Source organism: Delphinapterus leucas, chromosome 4, assembly GCF_059928025.1.
Source record: "Delphinapterus leucas isolate spDelLeu-1000000601 "Yukka" chromosome 4, BTC_Dleu_Yukka2, whole genome shotgun sequence".
NCBI lineage: Eukaryota > Metazoa > Chordata > Mammalia > Artiodactyla > Monodontidae > Delphinapterus > Delphinapterus leucas.
Window position 1 is genome coordinate 67,154,784 of NC_143132.1, and position 20,730 is coordinate 67,175,513.

Sequence of the window (20,730 nt, forward strand, 5' to 3'; positions counted from 1 at the left end):
TGGAAATGCTTTTTAAAATTTTAATGTTTAGTTTCTTATTAGTCATCCTTTTTTTTTTAAGAACATTAAAATGTGAAAAGTGTATACTTAGGAGTTGAGCAAATAGTACATATGTATGTGTGTGTGTGTATATATATATATTTTTTTTTTATTCAAACAAAGTCACAAAAATTATAAACGTCCTCATCAGTTCACTCAGTCCTGTGTAATTAATTTTTTTTATCTTGATCTTTTGTTAGCACTTTTATGAGTTCATCAGTTTTCCATTAGAGTTCTGAAAAATGCTTATTCATTCAGTTCAGCAGTATAGTCAGTTACCAGAAACCTGTACTTGTCAGAGTCTTTTCCATGAATTCCTTGAAGATGAAACCCTTTTATAGGAACATATTTTCAAAAGCATCAGAATACACCCAGAACTGTCTGTAAATGACAAAAGACTTAAAAATGACCACGGTTAAAGATTTGATGAAAGTTCATAATAATGCAATTGACAAGGAAATTTAGTTATTTCTGAGATATACATTTTAAAGTAATAACTAGAATTATGACATATAACATTATACCAGAACATATAAGATTTTTAGAAATTTCATGTAATGTCTGAAACATTTATATTAACATATTTCCATACAAATAACCCAAAGAAAGTTTAGTATTAGTTGTTTTGTTTGTTTGTTTATATTGCAGTTCTTATTAGTCATCCATTTTATACACATCAGCGTATACATGTCAACCCCAATCTCCCAATTCAGCACACCACCACCACCACCACCCGCCACTTTCCCCCTTTGGTGTCTATATGTTTTGTTCTCTACATCTGTGTCTCAATTTCTGCTCTGCAAACCAGTTCATCTGTACCATTTTCTAGGTTCCACATATTTGCGCTAATATACGATATTTGTTTTTCTCTTTCTGACTTACTTCACTCTGTATAACAGTCTCTAGATGCATCCACGTCTCTACAAATGACCCAATTTTGTTCCTTTTTATGGCTGAGTATATTCCATTGTATATATGTACCACATCTTCTTTATCCATTCGTCTGTCCATGGGTATTTAGGTTGCTTCCATGATCTGGCTATTGTAAATAGTGCTGCAATGAACATTGGGGTGCATGTGTCTTTTTGAATTATGGTTTTCTCTGGGTATATATATGCCCAGTAGTGGGATTGCTGGGTCATATGGTAATTCTATTTTTAGTTCTCTAAGGAACCCCCATACTGTTCTCCATAGTGGCTGTATCAATTTACATTCCCACCAACAGTGCAAGAGGGTTCCTTTTTCTCCACACCCTCTCCAGCATTTGTTGTTTGTAGATTTTCTGATGATGCCCATTCTAACTGGTGTGAGGTGATACCTCATTGTAGTTTTGATTTGATTCTCTAATGATTAGTGATGTTGAGCAGCTTTTCATGTGCTTCTTGGCCATCTGTATGTCTTCTTTGGAGAAATGTCTATTTAGGTATTTTGCCCATTTTTGGATTGGGTTTTTTGTTTTTTAATATTGAGCTGCATGAGTTGTTTATATATTTTGCAGATTAATCCCTTGTCAGTTGCTTCGTTTGCAAATATTTTCTCCCATTCTGAGGGTTGTCTTTTCGTCTTATTTATGGTTTCCTTTGCTGTGCAAAAGCTTTTAAGTTTCATTAGGTCCCATTTGTTTATTTTTGTTTTTATTTCCATTACTCTAGGAGGTGGATCAAAAAATATCTTGGGTTTATTTTTGTAGGTCCTTTTCTTCTCTTGTGTTTCCCACTTAGAGAAATTCCTTTAGCATTTGTTATAGAGCTGGTTTGGTGGTGCTGAATTCTCTTAGCTTTTGCTTCTCTGTAAAATTTTTGATTTCTCCATCGAATCTGAATGAGATCCTTGCTGGGTAGAGTAATCTTGGTTGTACGTTCTTCCCTTTCATCACTCCCTTCTGGCTTGTAGAGTTTCTGCAGAGAAATCTGCTGTTAACCTTATGGGAGTTCCCTTGTATGTTATTTGTCATTTTTCCCTTGCTGCTTTCAGTAATTTTTCTTTGTGTAATTTTTGCCTATTTGATTACTATGTGTCTCGGCATGTTTCTCCTTGGGTTTGTCCTGTATGGGACTCTCTACACTTGCTGGATTTGGGTGGCAATTTCCTTTCCCATGTTAGGGAAGTTTTCGACTATAATCTCCTCAAATATTTTCTCGGGTCCTTTCTCTCTCTCTTCTTCTTCTGAGACCCCTATAATGCGAATGTTGTTGCGTTTGATGCTGTCCCAGAGGTCTCTTAGGCTGTCTTCATTTCTTTTCATTCTTTTTTCTTTATTCTTTTCTACAGCTGTGAATTCCACCGTTCTGTCTTCCAGGTCACTTATCCGTTCTTCTGCCTCCATTATTCTGCTATTGATTCCTTCTAGTGTATTTTTCATTTCAGCTATTGTATTGTTCATCTGTTTCTTCTTTAATTCTTCTAGGTCTTTATTAAACATTTCTTGCATCTTCTGGATCTTTGCCTCTGTTCTTTTTACGAGGTCCTGGATCATCTTTGCTATCATTATTCTGAATTCTTTTTCTGCAAGGTTGCCTATCTCCACTTCATTTAGTTTTTCTGGAGTTTTATCTTGTTCCTTCATCTGGTACATGGCCCTCTGCCTTTTCATCTTATCTTTCTGTGAATGTGGTTTTTATTCCACAGGCTGCAGGACTGTAGTTCTTCTTGCTTCTGCTGTCTGCCCTCTGGTGGATGAGGCTATCTAAGAGGCTTGTAGAAGTTTCCTGATGGGAGGGACTGGTGATGGGTAGAGCTGACTGTTGCTCTGGTGGGCAGAGCTCAGTAAAACTTTAATCCACTTGTCTGCTGATGGGTGGGGCTGGGTTCCCTCCCTGTTGCTTGTTTGGCCTGAGGTGACCCAACACTGGAGCCTACCGCGGCTGTTTGGTGGGGCTAATGGCAGTCTCTGGGAGGTCACGCCAAGGAGTACTTCCCAGAACTTCTGCTGCCAGTGTCCTTGTCCCTTGGTGAGCCACAGCTGCCCCCCTCCTCTGCAGGAGACCCTTCAACACTAGCAGGTAGGTCTGGTTCAGTCTCCTATGGGGTCACTGCTCCTTCCTCTGGGTCCCGATGTGCATACTACTTTGTGTGTGCCCTCCAAGAGTGGAGTCTCTGTTTCCCCCAGTCCTGCCATCAAATCCCACTAGCCTTCAAAGTCTGATTCTCTAGGAATTCCTCCTCCCATTGCCAGACCCCCAGGTTGGGAAGCCTGACGTGGGGCTCAGAACCTTCACTCCAGTGGGTGGACTTCTGTGGTATAAGTATTCTCCAGTTTGTGAGTCACCCACCCAGCAGTTATGGGGCTTGATTTTATTGTGATAGCACCCCTCCTATCATCTCATTGGAGCTTGTCCTTTGTCTTTGGATGTGGGGTATCTTTTTTGGTGAGTTCCAGTGTCCTTCTGTCGATGATTGTTCAGCAGTTAGTTGTGATTCCAGTGTTCTCGAAAGAGGGAGTGAGAGCATGTCCTTCTACTCTGCCATTTTGAACCAATCTCTTCCTTTATTATTTCTTATAGTACATGTCTCCTAGTGATGAATTCCCTCAGATTTTTATTCATGAGTAAAAATCTGTATTTCACCATTTGAAAGATATGTGCTGAGTATAGAATTTTATTTTGACCCATTATAATCATTTGTTGCTTTCAAGATGTCATGTCATTTTGGACTGTGTAGTTTCCAATGAGTAGATTTCATCATTCTTATCTTTGCCTCTGTGTAGGAAATATATCTTCTCTCTCTGGCTGCTTTTAACATTTTTTCTTCATCACTAGTTTTCAACAGTGTGATGATGTATTTTTCTTTATGTTTATTCTGCTTAGGATCCTTTGAGTTTCTTGGATCTTTAGGTTTACTGTTACCAAGTTTGGCTATCATTTTGCTATTTTGGCTTCATTGCTTTAAATATGTTTTCTGCTGATCTTCCTTTCTGAGGCTCCAATTACATTTATTCTAGACTGCTCAATTTTGTCCCAGGGGTCAGTGATGCTTTGGGGTTTTCTTCTCTCTCATGTTTCTTTTTGGAAATTTTCTATTGCTTTTTATTCAAGTTCACTATTCTTCTCTGCTAGGATGTCTAATATTCAGATAAAAATATATCTGAAATGATTAAATTACCTCTCAAAATTTGAGTCTTTTTAATATCTTCTAATTCTCACTTTATCACATTCATGTTTTCCTCAGCCTTCTTGAATATCTGGAATATATTTTCCAAAGCATTTTTAATATCCTTTTCTGCTAATTTTATCATCTCTTATTTCTAGGTATGTTTCTGGTGATTTACTTTTTTCCTCTGGTTATCCGTCTTTTTCTTGATACCTACTACTCTTCATATAGTTAACATTGTGAATTTTACATCTATGGTGATATTTTGTTGGATTCTTTTCAATAGATAGTTATCTGGAAGGAAGTTATGTTACTTAGAATCAGTTTTTAAGCTTTTTTAGGGTGGGTCTAGAAAAGCCTTTAGTTTATGGCTAATTTGTTCCCACTACTGAAGTGACACCCCTATATCTGTTTTCCCATGTAGTTGGAGATCTCAGCAGTTTGGCTGGTAGTGACATGAAATATTCTCAGCCTTGTATGAGCTTTGTGAATTGTTCTGCTTTATCCTTTTAGTGGTTTGTTCCCAAGCCTGGGGTAGTTTATTCACATGGATGCACAGATCAGTACCCAGACAAAATTTCAAGAGAACCGTTCTATAAATCTCTGGTGTATTCTATCTATGCAGCTCTCTTCTCTCCAGTATTTTGCCTCATAAATTCTGTTTTTGCCACATTAGACTCTGATTTCTGTCTCCTTGGTTTGGTGAGACTTCTGATCTCTCCTTGAGTTTCGGTTTCCTGGGAAATCTCTCCATTCAGTAAGCTAGAAGACTTAGTTTAAACTAAAGTTTACTTCGATTGTTATCCTTCTCTCATCTTATTCTATGTTGCCTGTTGACCAATATGTGAAGACTGCCGTTTAATGTATTTTGTTCAGCTTCCTAGTTAAGGTAGGAGATTAAATCCAGTATCCATGTTGACTTTTCAACAACAATTGCCTAACCTCCCCAAACCTAAGGTATAACTTTCCAGGATTCTTACTTACTTACTTACTTATTTATTTATGGATGCGTTGAGTCTTTGTTGCTGCATGCAGGCTTTCTCAGTTGCATCAAGTGGGGGCTACTTTTCATTGTGGTGCACAGGCTTCTCATTGCGGTGGAGTTTGTTGCGGAGCACGGGCTTTAGGCACATGGACTTCAGTAGTTGTGGCTCACAGGCTTAGTTGCTCCCCGGCACATGGGGTCTTCCCAGACCAGGGATCGAACCCGTGTCCCCTACATTGGCATGTGGATTCTTAAGCACCGCACCACCAGGGTAGTCCCCAGTATTCTTATTTTTAATTCAAAAAGAAAAATATTTTTGTTGGTGTCATACATTCTAGTTGCCTTTTTTTCTCTTCTCAGTACTGCATTTGGGAACTCTCTCATACCTGTAAGCAGAAGTAATTAACTACTTTTTAACATTAAAAGTTTAGAGATATTAATTTGCTACAATATATAGTATGTATAATATTGCACTTATAATAATATTAATATCAGTTCTACTTTTGTGTGGAAATTTTTCAGACTCCTTTAATAACATTTCTGACTTGATGCTAATAAAAGCTCTGTGAACTAGATAAATCTAGCGTTATAATTCTCATCAAAGTAAAGAAGCTAAGGCCTCACAAGACTCATTAATTTTTCTCAATCGCATAACCTATAAATGATGAGATAGGATCTTCTGACTTTTATAACAGTGTTTTTTCCAATTTTCCAGAGTCTGTCTTCCTGGAAGATGTAGAACTTTATGTAAAATAGCAAAACATCTAGTATAGTATGGTAGCAAAACTTTTCGTGAGGAAGGCAATATGGTGGAATAGAAATAACTAGATTTAGAGTAAGCGGATGATTTGTCAGTCATATTCAATCTAAGTAATAAAACAACGTGGAATTACATAAAATGAGCAAAACAACTTTTATACAACTATTTTATATTTACTTTAGGAAACAAAAAGCAGATTTACAGTTGTTCAGCTAGAGGGCATGTTGTAAATGGAGCAAAAAGAGAGTTTAGTGTATGCCAATTGTTAAGGTGACCAAAATGCCTGCTTAGGAGATCCATTTTAATTTTTCAGGAGATTTAGTTAAGAAATTAATCAAATGGCCTTTGTATTTTAGTAAATGGGACAAAATAAAGAACAAAAGATTGAGAAATTTTTAAATTTTTGTGAATGAGTTAGATCTCTGTTCATATCTACTATGGTGTCAAAATCTTTGATATATGTAGTTAATCTTTATGTAAAATCTTGTGTTACGTATACACTCTGTTTAAGAAGAGAATTAATTTCGAACCTAATAATTATTATTTTTGAAAAAAGTCACCTAATTGCATACCTAAGCAGCTGTAGCTATTGAAGTATGACATTTCTTGATCTGTTCCCCCTTCATAGCAAAAAGATTTTATATGATTCATCTGTAAAAACATAAAATCAAGTTAAAGAGCAAGTTGAGTAATCACTACTTACATGATAAAATATATGAGAAAATATGATTGCAGGTCATTCCTATTTTTTGCAGTGGTCATGGCTATTATATAAGGTTAACCTATCCTATGTAAAGGCACCATATCCTTCCTGACTTTCACCAGTCACTGCCTGACTTACCCAACCCTAAAGCATTACTTTCCAATAATCTTATTTATTTTTAAATTCAGAGATAAAAATAATAATGGTTGGTGTAATACATTCTAGTTGCATTTTTTTTTTCTCTCAGAGTTGCATTTGGGAACTGCAATGGGTTGGCTGTGGTGGATTTTATACAGAAGACAGTACTGTTAAGCATGGGGACCATTGACCTATATAGATCAAGTGACCTATACCAACGACAACCACGGTCTCCTCGAAAAAACAAGCAGTTCATTGCAGGTAGGAGATAAGATCGTTATGAACTTGATTAGTTCACCTGTTTTCTCACCTTTAGATTTCTTGTCTTTCTTCTGTGATGCTACTCAAATGCACAGCAATATAAAGTCAACATACTTTACAATACCACGTAAGTAAAATTGGTCAGAAACATAGTAAGAATCTTTGAAAGGGTAAAGGAAGTGTTTAAACTTCAATTTGTTGTTAACGTTAGGAAGGATCTCAAGTTTCTTAAGTTGAATTCCTAAAATATAACAAAAGATAAGAAGATATTAAATATAAAAATGCTAAGAAAATCAGGCTATCTAGTTGAAAAAGCTGCTTGCAATGGTTGTGTTAACTGGGATAGTTTTCTTCTAATATATGATAGCTTTAAAAATATAACTTAAGGTCACTCACTAGTTTTAAAGTAACTCCATTTTTTGGCTGTCACCTTTCCTTGTTGGATGGTGACTTTCTTGGAGGTATTTTCACAAATGCAGTAAACATTATTAACATTTTAAAATGCTATGAAAGATGATATTTTTCTTGACAAATTAGAAAAACATATAAAGTTAGTAAAATACAAGCCAAAATACTTTCTACGTATAATGCCAAACCTTGATATGCCAAATTATCCAAAGTTGTACTAAAATTTCAGTACATATCCAAATAGTTGGCTTTGCAAACATTGCCAACATTTTGTATATTTTCTGTCCACTGACATAGTTTAGTTGGTAAAATATTGGCTGAGCTAAAAGGTTTGCAGGTGGAAATGCATCTATAGTATTATGTGTTATTTTATACAGTTTTTTAAATTTTCTACTGTTTTTTAAAATAATCAGTTGAATATTGACACTTTTACTAAATATACCCACGTAAAGACTATTTTAAAGTAAAAAGAGTACATTATGGTAGGTGTTATTTTCTAAATAGCAAATGTGCCAAATTTAACATCTGAATGTGGTAATAAATGAAGTTTCCTTTTGAACTAATGAAAAATTACTTGATATACTGAAATTCTCCTTCTTTGTTAATCTTTCTTTTGTAAACCTATACCCTTTCCAAATTGCTAATTTAGACCCTTTTCAGGAGCACAAAAGTTCTCCTTCAGAACCTGGAGTTTCTTTGTTTTTTGTTAGGGATCTCAACTTTTAGCAATATTTTATGAGTCCTAGCAATGTAAAATTAGACAGGTTCTGCTTCTTCCACTACTGGCTTTTGAAAGAAAGGCAGAATAAGAGAAATTGTGCATGAATGTACCATGAGATCCCCTCACGATTGAGAAAGAGAAAGTTGACTTTTGAAAGTTCATGGACTCTTGATAGAAAGATGTTAGGGGATAGTAGGCACTGTTTGCATGCTGAAACACTAATTCAATCAGAAAAGCTGTGGATCCTAAGACAACATCTAAATTACTTGCTGGATATACACAGTGGGATGACAAAGTATATATTTTGACAGAGGTAATACAATTATTTAAATTAAACTTACTAAGCCTCAAAAATTATGATTAGAGCTCAGAATTTTAATGACTTTAAAATTAGGAAAAACTGTGATGAAGTTGTAAACTCTGCTTGTATTTAGTGTATATAATGAGTACTCTGTTATTAAAAAAAAGACTAAAATCCCTAAGCTTTCTTGTTAATACTGAAGATTAAAGACAACCATTTTTATATTTATGTGGTAACATACATATTACTTATAAGCTAAATAAGTTTACTATGTAAAAAGCATAAAGAGAAATATGCCATTTATTTTTATAAGATATTTGATTAAATAAAATTACTACAGCATTCTCATCATTCATCTATCACCTCACTTTCTAATTGATTTAATTTTTTAATATCTCCTTTCTAATTTGATTACCTAAACTTGCTGCAATTTCTTCATCTTGGCTGTTCTATATTCTGGTATGATATCACTTCCTTTCACTTTAGACTATTTTTCTCTCTTTCTTCTGCCTGCTGCTGATGCTGGTGTTCTGGCATGTTCCAAAGACAACTTTTGCATGCGTGGCCTGTCTAACTTTTATCCTGATTTAACGAAACGGATCCGTACTTCCTACCAGAGTAAGTTCAATAAAGGTTAGGCAAATAGCTTTTTTTAAGTCATAATGCTTGAGTTAAATCCATATATCTGTGCTTAGTAATGTGTTTTTAAAAACACATTCAGCATGCATGCAAATTTTTGTTTTGTTATGGAAATGCAACCTGATAATTTTAATAAAAATTATATAAATATTTCAAATAGTTATATACCCATTTACCCATATTCATTGTTTCAGTGTTTATTTCAAACCATGTGTACCATGTGCTATTAGTCCAAGAGCCATTGTCTTTTGTTTTGAGGAGGAAGAGCCATGGTGTCCTTGTAAATAATAAACCTGATATTCTAGCATCAATAATAATTGAATGCTTATTTTGGAAACCTTATGCCTTTGGCCATTTTATAAAATTATTTTAACCAGGGCCACAATACTTGCTTTTTCTAATGTAACTAGATTTCTTGGAGGTAGCATTTCTGATGCTTTTCATTAAAATAGAATATACAAACACACATTTCTGTAGTGATTTTAGGAAACAAACACTGTGAAACTGGGGAATCAAGGTCACAAATAAAAGTCACTAATATTAACATTTACCATGGTAGCAAATGCAAATCTGAAGATGGTGTGTCAGATATTCTATTAAATGGTGCAGAAAGAGTGGGGAGTGAGAGTATGATTGGAGGTGCAGATGATACTAGTGATATTATGGGTGAATATTTATTGACATGAGAAGATGTATATAATATGTTAATCAATATGTTTAAAAAGAACTTAATACATATAAGACAATCTCATATTTGTATAAAATATATATATGGATACATACATGTTTGTTGCTTGTATCCTAAATTTCTTCAGACCTCACCTCACCAGCTTGTACATACTTAATGGAATTACATCACTTATAAAAACCTAGAATTTTGTGTTCCGTTAGCTAAAGGAAGTCAATACCTGTGAAAGCCTTAAAGTTTTTCTGGGGTGCAGAGGGTAACTTATTTTTGCTCAGAACTATTCTTTAGTTTTCTACTCTGAGCACCCCCTTTTTCAGTGCTTCCCACTGCCTCTACTCCTGGTGCTTGTGATAGAACACATATCTGTGTTGGCTTCTGCTGTTACTAAAACAGAAACTTATTAGGTATTGTAACATTTCTTGACACCTGAAAATTATATGAAATTTTAGTTTCCATAATTAAAATTTCCATAAAAGTTGTATTGAAACACAGCCAAACTCATTCATTTACATATTGTTTCTGGCTGCTTCCAAACTACAATGGCAGAATTGAGTAGTTGCAACAGAAACCATATGGCCCCTAGAGAATGGACTTGAGGATACGGGGAAGGGTAAGCTGGGACAAAGAGAGTGGCATGGACATATATACACTACCAAATGTAAAATAGATAGCTAGTGGGAAGCAACTACATAGCACAGGGAGATCAGCTCGATGCTTTGTGACCACCTAGAGGGGTGGGATAGGGAGGGAGGGAGATGCAAGAGGGAAGAGATATGGGGACATATGTATATGTATAACTGATTCACTTCGTTATAAAGCAGAAACTAACACACGATTGTAAAGCAATTATACTCTAATAAAGATGTTAAGGGCTTCCCTGGTGGCACAGTGGTTGAGAGTCCGCCTGCCGATGCAGGGGACACGGGTTCGTGCCCTGGTCCGGGAAGATCCCACATGCCGCAGAGCGGCTGGGCCCGTGAGCCATGGCCGCTGAGCCTGCGTGTCTGGAGTCTGTGCTCCGCAACGGGAGAGGCCACAACAGTGAGAGGCCCGCGTACAGCAAAAAAAAAAAAAAAAAAGATGTTAAAAAACAAAAATTGCCCACCTTTAAAAACAAAAAAGAAACCATATGGCCCATGAGACCTAAATATTTACTGTCTTGCTCCTCACATAAATTTGCTGACCTCTCTCCTATACTATTCTTCGTTACCCATCCCCTACCACCTAAATGGTTTCAGCCACAACCTTTCCTGAAAATAGTTTCCAGGTGGTTTAACACACATACTCAGACTTCAGAATCCTAGTTTAGCCTTCTCAAGGTAGAATCCCCCTACTGTGTGTGTGTGTGTGAGAATGCATCCATCTGTACAGATAGAAAAAGTTTCTGGAACATGAGACTGTAGATTTTATAAATTTCTTTTAATGTATTTTATGGTATTTCTATAATAAACACATAATGCTTTTATAGTAAAAAGAAGTTGGATTCTGAGGATAAGAAGCAGGCTCTTAGTTAATCTGAATTCTACAATATCAACCATGATATTAAAGTTAATTCAATAATCTTATGTTGCCTTCAGAATAAAAAAGCCAAGATTTTAAACCTTCATTCAGGGTACTCTAAAATATAATTCTTATCTGCATCTTCAAATGAATTTTCTACTACTGCTATAAAAACACTCCTCTTAAGCCAGTGTATGTATCTTACTACACTTATAATTTATTTATAAGTGAAACTTTCCTTAGATTTCACTCCCTATAGTAAACCTTTCCTGCTGCCATTAGAGCCCTTTGCACCAATTCCTTAATTTAAATGTCTATAGTGCCTACGGTGTACCGGCTTCTACACAGTAGTGTCTGAACCATTTAATTGGTACTTAGATTTGTTTGTATTTTTATGCATATGCTCTACCTTTATAAATGCATGATAAGAACCTGAAAACCATATCTAAAATTGTTATTATCCGCTACACCCAGCACAAGTATGAGCTCAGCAAGTCAATGATGATGGTAGTGAGATAGAGCATGACAGGAGACTCTTTTTGCTAACAAGAATAGCCAGCAGAATTTTCAGATTTGATAAATGAGAGTAGACATGGCTTCTGGGTTCAGTGGAATTTTGCAAAAGAAATCATAGTTTCTTCTAAACAAAGAATTAAAGTGTCAAGACAGGAGTAAAATCAAGTCCTCAGAAGGCCATAAAAGATGTTCTATGTCTTCCATGGGACTATGATTTGTGGATGCAAAGAAATGCTTTGGAAAGAGCAAGAGACATAGGGTGAGAAGGTTTATATCAAGTTCTGCCTTTTCTTCTTATTGACTACTCATTACATTTATAATCTTAAGCAAGTCATTTAACTGCTCTGAGTTTCTTTTTTCTCATATATAAAGTAAAAATCATAATCCCTACTTTCCCCTTAGAGACTTTTGGAACTTTTCAAGATTAGTGTTTATAATTGCACTTCTATAAATATTAGACATTATTATTATAATAGAAGATGAAACCACGTCACAGGTTAAATAAACTTTCCAGAATACAACAAATCTATGGAAGAATTTAGGGCTAACATCCAGTCAGCTGCCTCATCACCTAGTGCTCTTTCTACTTGTTATAATGAGAAATTCTGCTAGTTAATGCTTTGTGGTTAAAGGTTTTTGTTTGTTGGTAATATCTATAATTTGACTACATAGTAGAAGTGCACATTTGAGAAAAGTTCACAATGTACATAAACAAAAGGACATGCTTGCTTGACAACTAAAAGGTAGTTGAGAAAGAACATTATTAGAACCTTACCAGTGTTGAAGAGGTATTTACTTAAAAAAAAAAATTGATAATATACCATTTGAACAAAAGGAGGTTTGGAAGGTATGCTTAAGGTAGAACATTGTCAGAAAAGGTGCTTATGCATCAATTTCTAGTTATGTATTGGGGAATCCTTTGGAAAGTTTCAGTCCTATCTACAGACATTTCTCTCTTTCACTGCATAGTTTGTTCAGAGTGTGGGGAGTCATAACAGATCCTGGAAATACAAATCAGTAACATAAAGAAAAATTGAATGAAAAGGGGAAGATAAGAGAAAACTAGCAAAGAGAGGCAAATAAACATTTTCAAAAATGAATGGAGCGGGCTTCCCTGGTGGCACAGTGGTTAAGAATCTGCCTGCCAATGCAGGGGATACAGGTTCGAGCCCTGGTCCGGGAAGATCCCACATGCCACGGAGCAACTAAATCCGTGAGCCACAACTACTGAGCCCACATGCCACAACTGAAGCCCACGAGCCTAGAGCCCATGCTCCACAACGAGAAGCCACCGTGATGAGAAGCCTGTGCACCGCAACGAAGAGTAGCCCCCACTTGCTGCAACTAGAGAAAGCCCACGCGCAGCAACAAAGACCCAACACAGCCAAAAATAAATAAATAAAATAAATTTATTTTTTTTTAAATGGACAAAGTCAAGAATGGGGGAGGAGTAAAACAAAGAATAAGAGGAATGCCTCAAGGAACAAAAACTAGCAAAAATTATGGTAAACAATGAATGGGAAAAGTCCATTTATTTAAAAAATATTTATTAAGCATCCTCTGTATAAAACATTTTTTAGGCAGTAGATATATAATGATGAATGAAATAATTATAGTCTCCCCTCAATTTATAAGAGAAAACATATAAAGAAATTCATACATATACAATTACAGTTGAAAAAAGAAAGCAATCCTATGAAAGAGAAAAATTAGACATGGAAAAGTTGGACCTATTTTTGAGAGTGTTGTTAGGGAAGGGCCTATCTGAGGAGGAAACACTTAAGTGAATCCTTACAAGATAAGAAGGAATCAGACAAAGCTTTGAACTTACACTTCTGACCAAGGTAGAGTAACAGGGACAAGATTTAACATCCTGCCTCAAACAAACAGAAACAGCCATAATAAATGAAGCTGTGGTTTTTAAGACATGAGACATCAGACAATGAAGAACAGTAATTTCTGACAGATAAGAAACAAAAGAAGTGAACCCTATAACCATACCTCTTTATTGCCCTGAGAGAGTTTCTAGACTGCAGCAAAGGGAAAAGGGGAAACCCAAGAGGAAACCAGTCAACTCCCTATGCTGAGAAGATGGAGATGAGAAACGGGGGAAACCAAAGCAGCTACAGCTCCTAAAGAGAGGATCCCAGAGATCTACAGTTTCCTCCTCCAACAGATCAACACATACCTATGATGTAGCTACACAGGGACAGGTAAAGAACCATCTGAAAGGATTAAAGGAAATGGTATCCAACACTCAAAGGGAATAGTGCCTATTTTTTCCCACCAGGCAGACTAAAAATATATATATATATATATATATATATATATATATATATATATATATATATATATATATATATGAAATTCACATCTGCTTCTAATTAACATTGTACTGGGGATTCTAGCCAGTGTAGTCAGGCAAGAAAAAGAAAAGTTATCCAGACTGGAAAAGAAGTTAAGTCATCCTTTTTCATAGACAACATGATCTTCTATGAAGAAAATCTAATGAAGTCTACAAAAGAGCTACTAGAACTAGTAAGTGAGTTTAAAAAAGTACAGGATATAAGGTCAGTATACAAAAATCAATTTTATTTCTGTTAACCTGCAACACTTAGCCATAAATTAAACAACAGATGTGAAAGACCCATGCGTTGAAAACCGAAAAACATTTCTGAGTTAAAGAAGACCTTAAAAAATGAAAAATTACATGTCTCAATATTATTATCAGTTCTCTCCCAATTGATCTGTAGTTCAATACAATCCCAATAAATATCCAGCAGACTTTTTAATAGAAATTGACAAACTGATTCTAAAGTCCATATAGAAATGCAAAGGATTTATAGTAGTCAAAACAGCTTTTAAAAAGAACAATCTTGGAGAACCAACACTACCTAATTTCAAGACTTTTTAAAAAATTAGTATGTTATTGAGTCAGGTTGGTATTGGTCCAAAGACAGATATGTCAATGGAACTCAACAGACTCCAGAAATACATCTACATATATATGGACAACCGATTTTTTTTACAAAGATGCAAAGGTAATTAAGCAGAGAAAGAATAATCTTTTCTACAAATGATATTTAAACAGTTGAATATCCTTTTGTAAAAAAAAATAACTTTGATCCATACTTTGTACTATATTTTTAACAGTTAATTTACAATGGATCATAAGCTTTAATATAAAACCTAAAACCATAAATCTAGGAAGAAAGGAGAAAAATTTTGTTACCTTAGGTTAGGCAAAAGTGTTTTAGGTAATATACCAATGACATGCTCCATAAAAGAACAAATGTATGGATAAATTGGATTTTTTCAAAAGTAAAAATTTCTGCTCTTTATAAGACACTGTTTTGAGAGTGAAAAGTTAAGCCATGGACTAGGAGAAAATATTTGCAAAGCATATATCTGATAAAGGACTTGTATCTAGAAAAACATTTTTTAATTTCTCAGAACTCAATAATAAGCAAGCAACCCAATAAAAATATAGGCCAAAAATTTGAATAAATAATTCACAAATGAAAATATAGTGATAAAAATAAGCATATGAAAAGATACTCAAAAACATTCATTATTAAGAAAATCAAATTAAAACTACAATGAGATATAATAATACATCTATTATCATGACTATAATTTAAAAGACTGATCATACCAAGTACTGGCAAGAATGTAGAAGAAATAGAATCTCTTACACACTACTGGTGGGAATGTACAATGGTATAACCATTTGTCAGGTTCTAAAGATTTAAACATACACTTATAATATGACCTAGCCACTTTAATCTAGTTATTTATCCTAGATAAATGAAAGCATATATCCATACAAAGACATTCATAGCAGCCAAAAATTCAAATATCTTTAGTAATCAAAAACTAAAACAACTAAAATCTCCGTCAAAAACTAAATGAATAAACAAATCTCGTATGTTTGTTCAGTGGTCTACTACGCAGTAATAAAAATGTATGCACTATTGATATATGCTATACCATGGATGAATCTCAAAATAATGAATCTTACATTGAATTAGAGAAACCAGACAAAGAAGGGCAGATACTGTATGATTCCATTTATATAAAATTCTAGGAACTGAAAACTAATGCAGAGTGACAGAAAGCAGACCAATGGTTGCCTGGGGATGGGGAAGGGGCTGATATGGAGAGGGCTGGAAGGGAGGGTTACAAAAGGACACAAAGAAACTCTTGGATACATTTATTATCTTGATTGTAGAGATGGTTTCACAGGGGTATACATATGTCAAGATTTATCAAATTAAATACTTTATAAATATGTCAGTTGAACCTCAAAGAGTTATTTTTTAAAAAAGAACTAGGCACATAAAGGGCAGGGAGCAGTGTATTCCAGGCAGAATGAACAGCTTATAAGAAGGTTCTAAGGTGGTTAAGGACTTTAACTATCTTCTAGAAATAGAAGGTCAAGGAGGCTTGGGGTGTAGTGATTGAGAGGGAAAGTGGGTTAAGATTTTGATGTCTAGATGAGCAGGGACAAGATCATACAAACTTCTAAAGCAATTATAAGAAATTCTGTTTTGAGCAAGAAAATGATATGCTTTGATTTATATCTTAAAAATGTTATCCACACTGCTGAATGAAGAAAATATTGTGGGGCCAAAAAGAATGAAAGCCAGTATACCAGTTGGGAGGCCAATATTATACTCCAGGCAGGAAAAGGTAGCTTTGGCCAGGGTGATAGTACTGTTGTTGGAGAAAAAAGATAGGTGCAAGAATCACTTACAGAGCTACTAATTATAATTCAATTTGGGAGATCAGAAAGTGGAATCAAAGATTATTTCCAAATTTGGGCTTGAGCCAATGACTGTCATGATATTATTTACAAAGATGAAGAAACTAGGGTTGAGGCACAGTATGTTGGTAGGGAATAGAGTTCGGTTTTAGACATGTTAAATTTTGGTGTTTATTGTTTATCCAGGTGAAGACGATAAGTGGATAGGTAAACAAATCTGAATATCAGGGCTGTAATTTAGTATGTAATGGCATGGGAATGAAGTTATGTAGGCATGGAGGGAGCAGAAGAAGGGAAGAGGGGACTTGTGGATAAAGAAACAGGAATTTCAACATTTAATTTCCAAAGGAAGAAGAATAGCTGGCAGAGAGGACTTGCCAGAGAGAAGAGAAGAAATGAGACTATTGCAGAAGCCAAATTAAAGGGGAGTGTTTCAAGAAGTGGTCAACCACATCAAATGCTACAGATAGGATAAGTAGGGTAAGCTTAGAAAAGGGTCTAGTGCGTGCTGTGCTGTGAAGGTTATCAGTGACTCTCTAAAAAGTAGTTTTGAAAAATATTGGGATAGAAGCTACAATTATATTAGACTAAGGAGTGGCAAGTGAGGAAACAGCACAAGTAAATAACTCTTTTGAGATGTTTGGTTATGAAGGGGTGCCAAAAAATAGGTCAGTACTTGCATTGGAATAAAGTGTTAAAAGAAGGATTTTTTTCATTTTAGATAAAGAGCATATTTTAAAGTTGATGTGAATATTGAATGATCCATAGAGAAAGAGAGATTGGTGTTAGGGGACAGAGGGAATAATAACTAAAGAAGCAAAATCCTTCAGAAAGTTACAGGAGAGGAAATCAGAGCATATGTGCAAAGATTAGTATTTAATAGGAAGTTTTCTCTATTGTAATAGAGAGGTACATAAAAGAAAAGGAGAAAGCTACAGAATCAGAGGGATAAGTTACAAAATGTATGATTTGGTTGAGAAATGAAACAAGTGATTTTTACATCTCTGCTTTTCAGTTCTGTATTTTAATAGGTTTCTTTTTGAAATCAGTTTTACAGTGTTTTCTTACTCCAAACTTTGTACTGAAAAGCACACTGATCTGTAATTAGTAGGTAAAATATAAGGTTCCATCTTTGAATTCTAAAAAAATGAACAAAGAAATTAAAAATAGGGGAGATATTACTTAGTAATATATGTGAGTTTTCTAGAGTTTAGTTTAATAGTAATTTCAGTGTGACTCGAACAAATAAAACAGCTAATATAACTTAGGGCAGTGGTTCCCAACCCGGCATGATTTTGTCCCCCAGAGGATATTTGGCAATGTCTGGAAACATTTTTTGTTGTCACAATTGGGGGGAGGAGTACTCTACTGGCATCTAGTGGGTAGAAGCCATAGATGCTGATAAACATCCTGCAATATATCACCCCACAACAAAAAAATTATTTGGCTAAAATGTCAATCAAATTTGAAAGCATTGAGACCAGAGAAGTTTATATGGTAAATGGTAATTTGGTAAGAACATTCCCAAAGTGTAGACTATTTATATATGCGAAGACATTTGTACACTGGGTATTAGTCTCCTAAAGAATATTGGTATTTTATTTAACATTCACAAGTTGCTACTTCAAACAAGATATTGATTAAATTATCCATTAAGACACATTATAGGTATATATTCTTAGAAATCTTTAAATAAATGTTGATATAATTCATTGTACCTAAGGGGGTTTTGTCTTCTGATATTCAATTATTTATTTACCATAAAATATCTCTATCTGATCTTAACCGGGATTTACTATTTTCTAATGAATCACCATACAAATCCTCCAAATTTAGTTGTCCATTTGCTTTACTTTATCCATATATCAGACATAACTTTCTCCACATAATCTTTGGGAAATCTCACCATTGAGTGTTCAATATATTATGAGGAAAAACACAATTATTTGGCATTACCCTGAGCACTTCAATGAATACCTACTAGTGTCAGTAATGGATTAACCAGTTTACCTGGTTTCCATTCCTTTGTTCCACATGCCTTCAATACAGCTTTAACAGTATTTCCAAGAGATTAGATATAAGTGGAGGGGCTTTCCATTTCCAGATAGGATGTTGAAAGATATAAAAATTCTTCATCCCCATGGTAACAATGATGACACAATAATAAAATCCTGTGATAATAACAATGATAAAATTAAAATTATACTTTTCTACGAGGCTTCTGAAGAGTGGATTCAAAGAAGCCTTGATTAACTGAATTCCAGAGAGATAAGAGCCATTCATAGATAAGCAGAAAACCACAGCTGCTTTTATACCTGGGGCAAGTGACTGAGCTGGACACAGGTCAGGAAAGGAATGGGCCTTCTATAGATGGGCAGACTGCAAAGAATAGGAACAACTATAGGTTTAATGACTATCTGGACTGAACTGTTGAATGGGAATCTGAAATAGCTCTAAACACAAAATTACCCAGTTTGGCAATTCTCTGCCAACTAACCCCACCACTCTCAGAATTTTTCTGAGAAAGTGGCAGCAAATGAGAAAGCACAGAGAATTTATGCACTCCCAAAGTGCTTGCATTCAGGGTTTATTATAGAATTTGACCCAAGCTGAATTAAACTATCTGAAACTGCATCTCAACCCTCTTTCTGCACAAATACTGGGAAAATTAGGAATCAGCCCCTTGAGGAAGGGTTAGGGAAGTTTGAGTGTTGGATTGAGGAGCAAAGAGATTTTGAAGGGAAACCTAATCTAATTAAAGCTGCAGACCAGCCCTAGTTCAATTCAGTACTGTGTAGAATCTGATTGATTAGCACTTCACTTGAGTTGTCTAAGGACAAAAATTGGTAAGGCTATAAAAAACTTAAGCAAATTTCTTAACCAAATTGACCTGACATAAATAGACACCTACACCACACTAATGAAAATGTGCATTTTTTTCATTAGATGTGGAATATTCACAAATATAGACTGAGTCATGAAACAATAAAGAATTAAAATCAAGCAGAGTAAGTTCTCTGATCATAAAAGAAATTAAATTAGAAATCAGTAACAAATATGTCTTAAAATCCCCAAATATTTGAAAATTAAGAATAGCTCATGACTTAAAAAAGAAATCACAAGGGAATTAAAAAAATATTTTTAACTTAGTGAAAGTATAAACACAAAATATCAAAATTTGTGATATTGAGATGTTACTAAAGTAGTGCCTAATGGAAAATTTACAACATTAGAAGCTTAAATTAGAAAAAAGATCTCAGATCAGTAATCTAATAGCTCTACCAATATCAGACAAAATAGATTTTAAATCAAAAAATGTCACTAAAGAAGGACAATTTAAAATGATTAAATGGTCAATATATCAAAAAGATATAACAATTATAAATATATGCACCTGACAACAGAGCTACAAAGTACATGAAGCAATATCTGACAGAATCAAAGGGATAGACAATTCAACAATTATTGGTAATTTTAATACTCCACTTTTAAATATAATACGAGAACTAGGCAGAAGGCCAAAGAGGAAATAAAAGACTTGAAAAATGCCATGTATAAGACCTGTACACTCAAATCTACAGAAAGAAAATGTTTAAACATTATTTAAGTGGAGGAGATACCATCTTTATGGGTTGGAAGACTCAATATTTTTAAGATATTTATTCTACCAAATTATCTATAGATTTATCACAACTCAATAATAATCTAACATATCTTTTTATAGAAATTGACAAACTGATTTTAAAATGTATGTAGAAATGCAAAGAATCTAGAATAACTAAAACACTTTTGCAAAAGAACAAAGTTGGAAGATTTCACTTCCTGATTACAAGATGTAATATAAACCTGCATTAATTAGATAGTGTGGTAGTCAAAAAAAAAAAAAAAAGACAAATAGGCCAATGATTACAGAATAGAGAATCCAGAACTTGACCCACACATACATGGTCAATTTATTTTTGACTAAGGCACTAACACAAATCAATGAGGAAGGAAAATCTTTTTAATAAATAATCATGAACAACTGGGCAAATAGGGGGAAAATGGACCTTAATCCCTACCTCACACCATAATCAAAATTAACTTAAGATTAATTATAGCCCTGAAAATGAAAGCTAAAAATTAAAAAAGTTTCTTGAGAAAACAAAGAGTGATATTTTCATTACCATGGGGTAGGCAATGATTACTTACACAGGAACCAAAAAAAAATTCTAAAG

General features: G+C 34.5%; 1 protein-coding gene across 1 annotated transcript in view; it reads left to right on the top strand.

Moving 5' to 3' along the window:
* STXBP5L (syntaxin binding protein 5L) overlaps nucleotides 1–20,730 on the top strand; it is a 384,965-nt gene that overhangs the window by 286,672 nt on the left and 77,563 nt on the right. Inside the window, 2 exon segments of the mRNA XM_089909991.1 lie at nucleotides 6,824–6,975; nucleotides 8,952–9,023. Coding sequence (XP_089766117.1) covers nucleotides 6,824–6,975; nucleotides 8,952–9,023 — 224 coding nt within the window.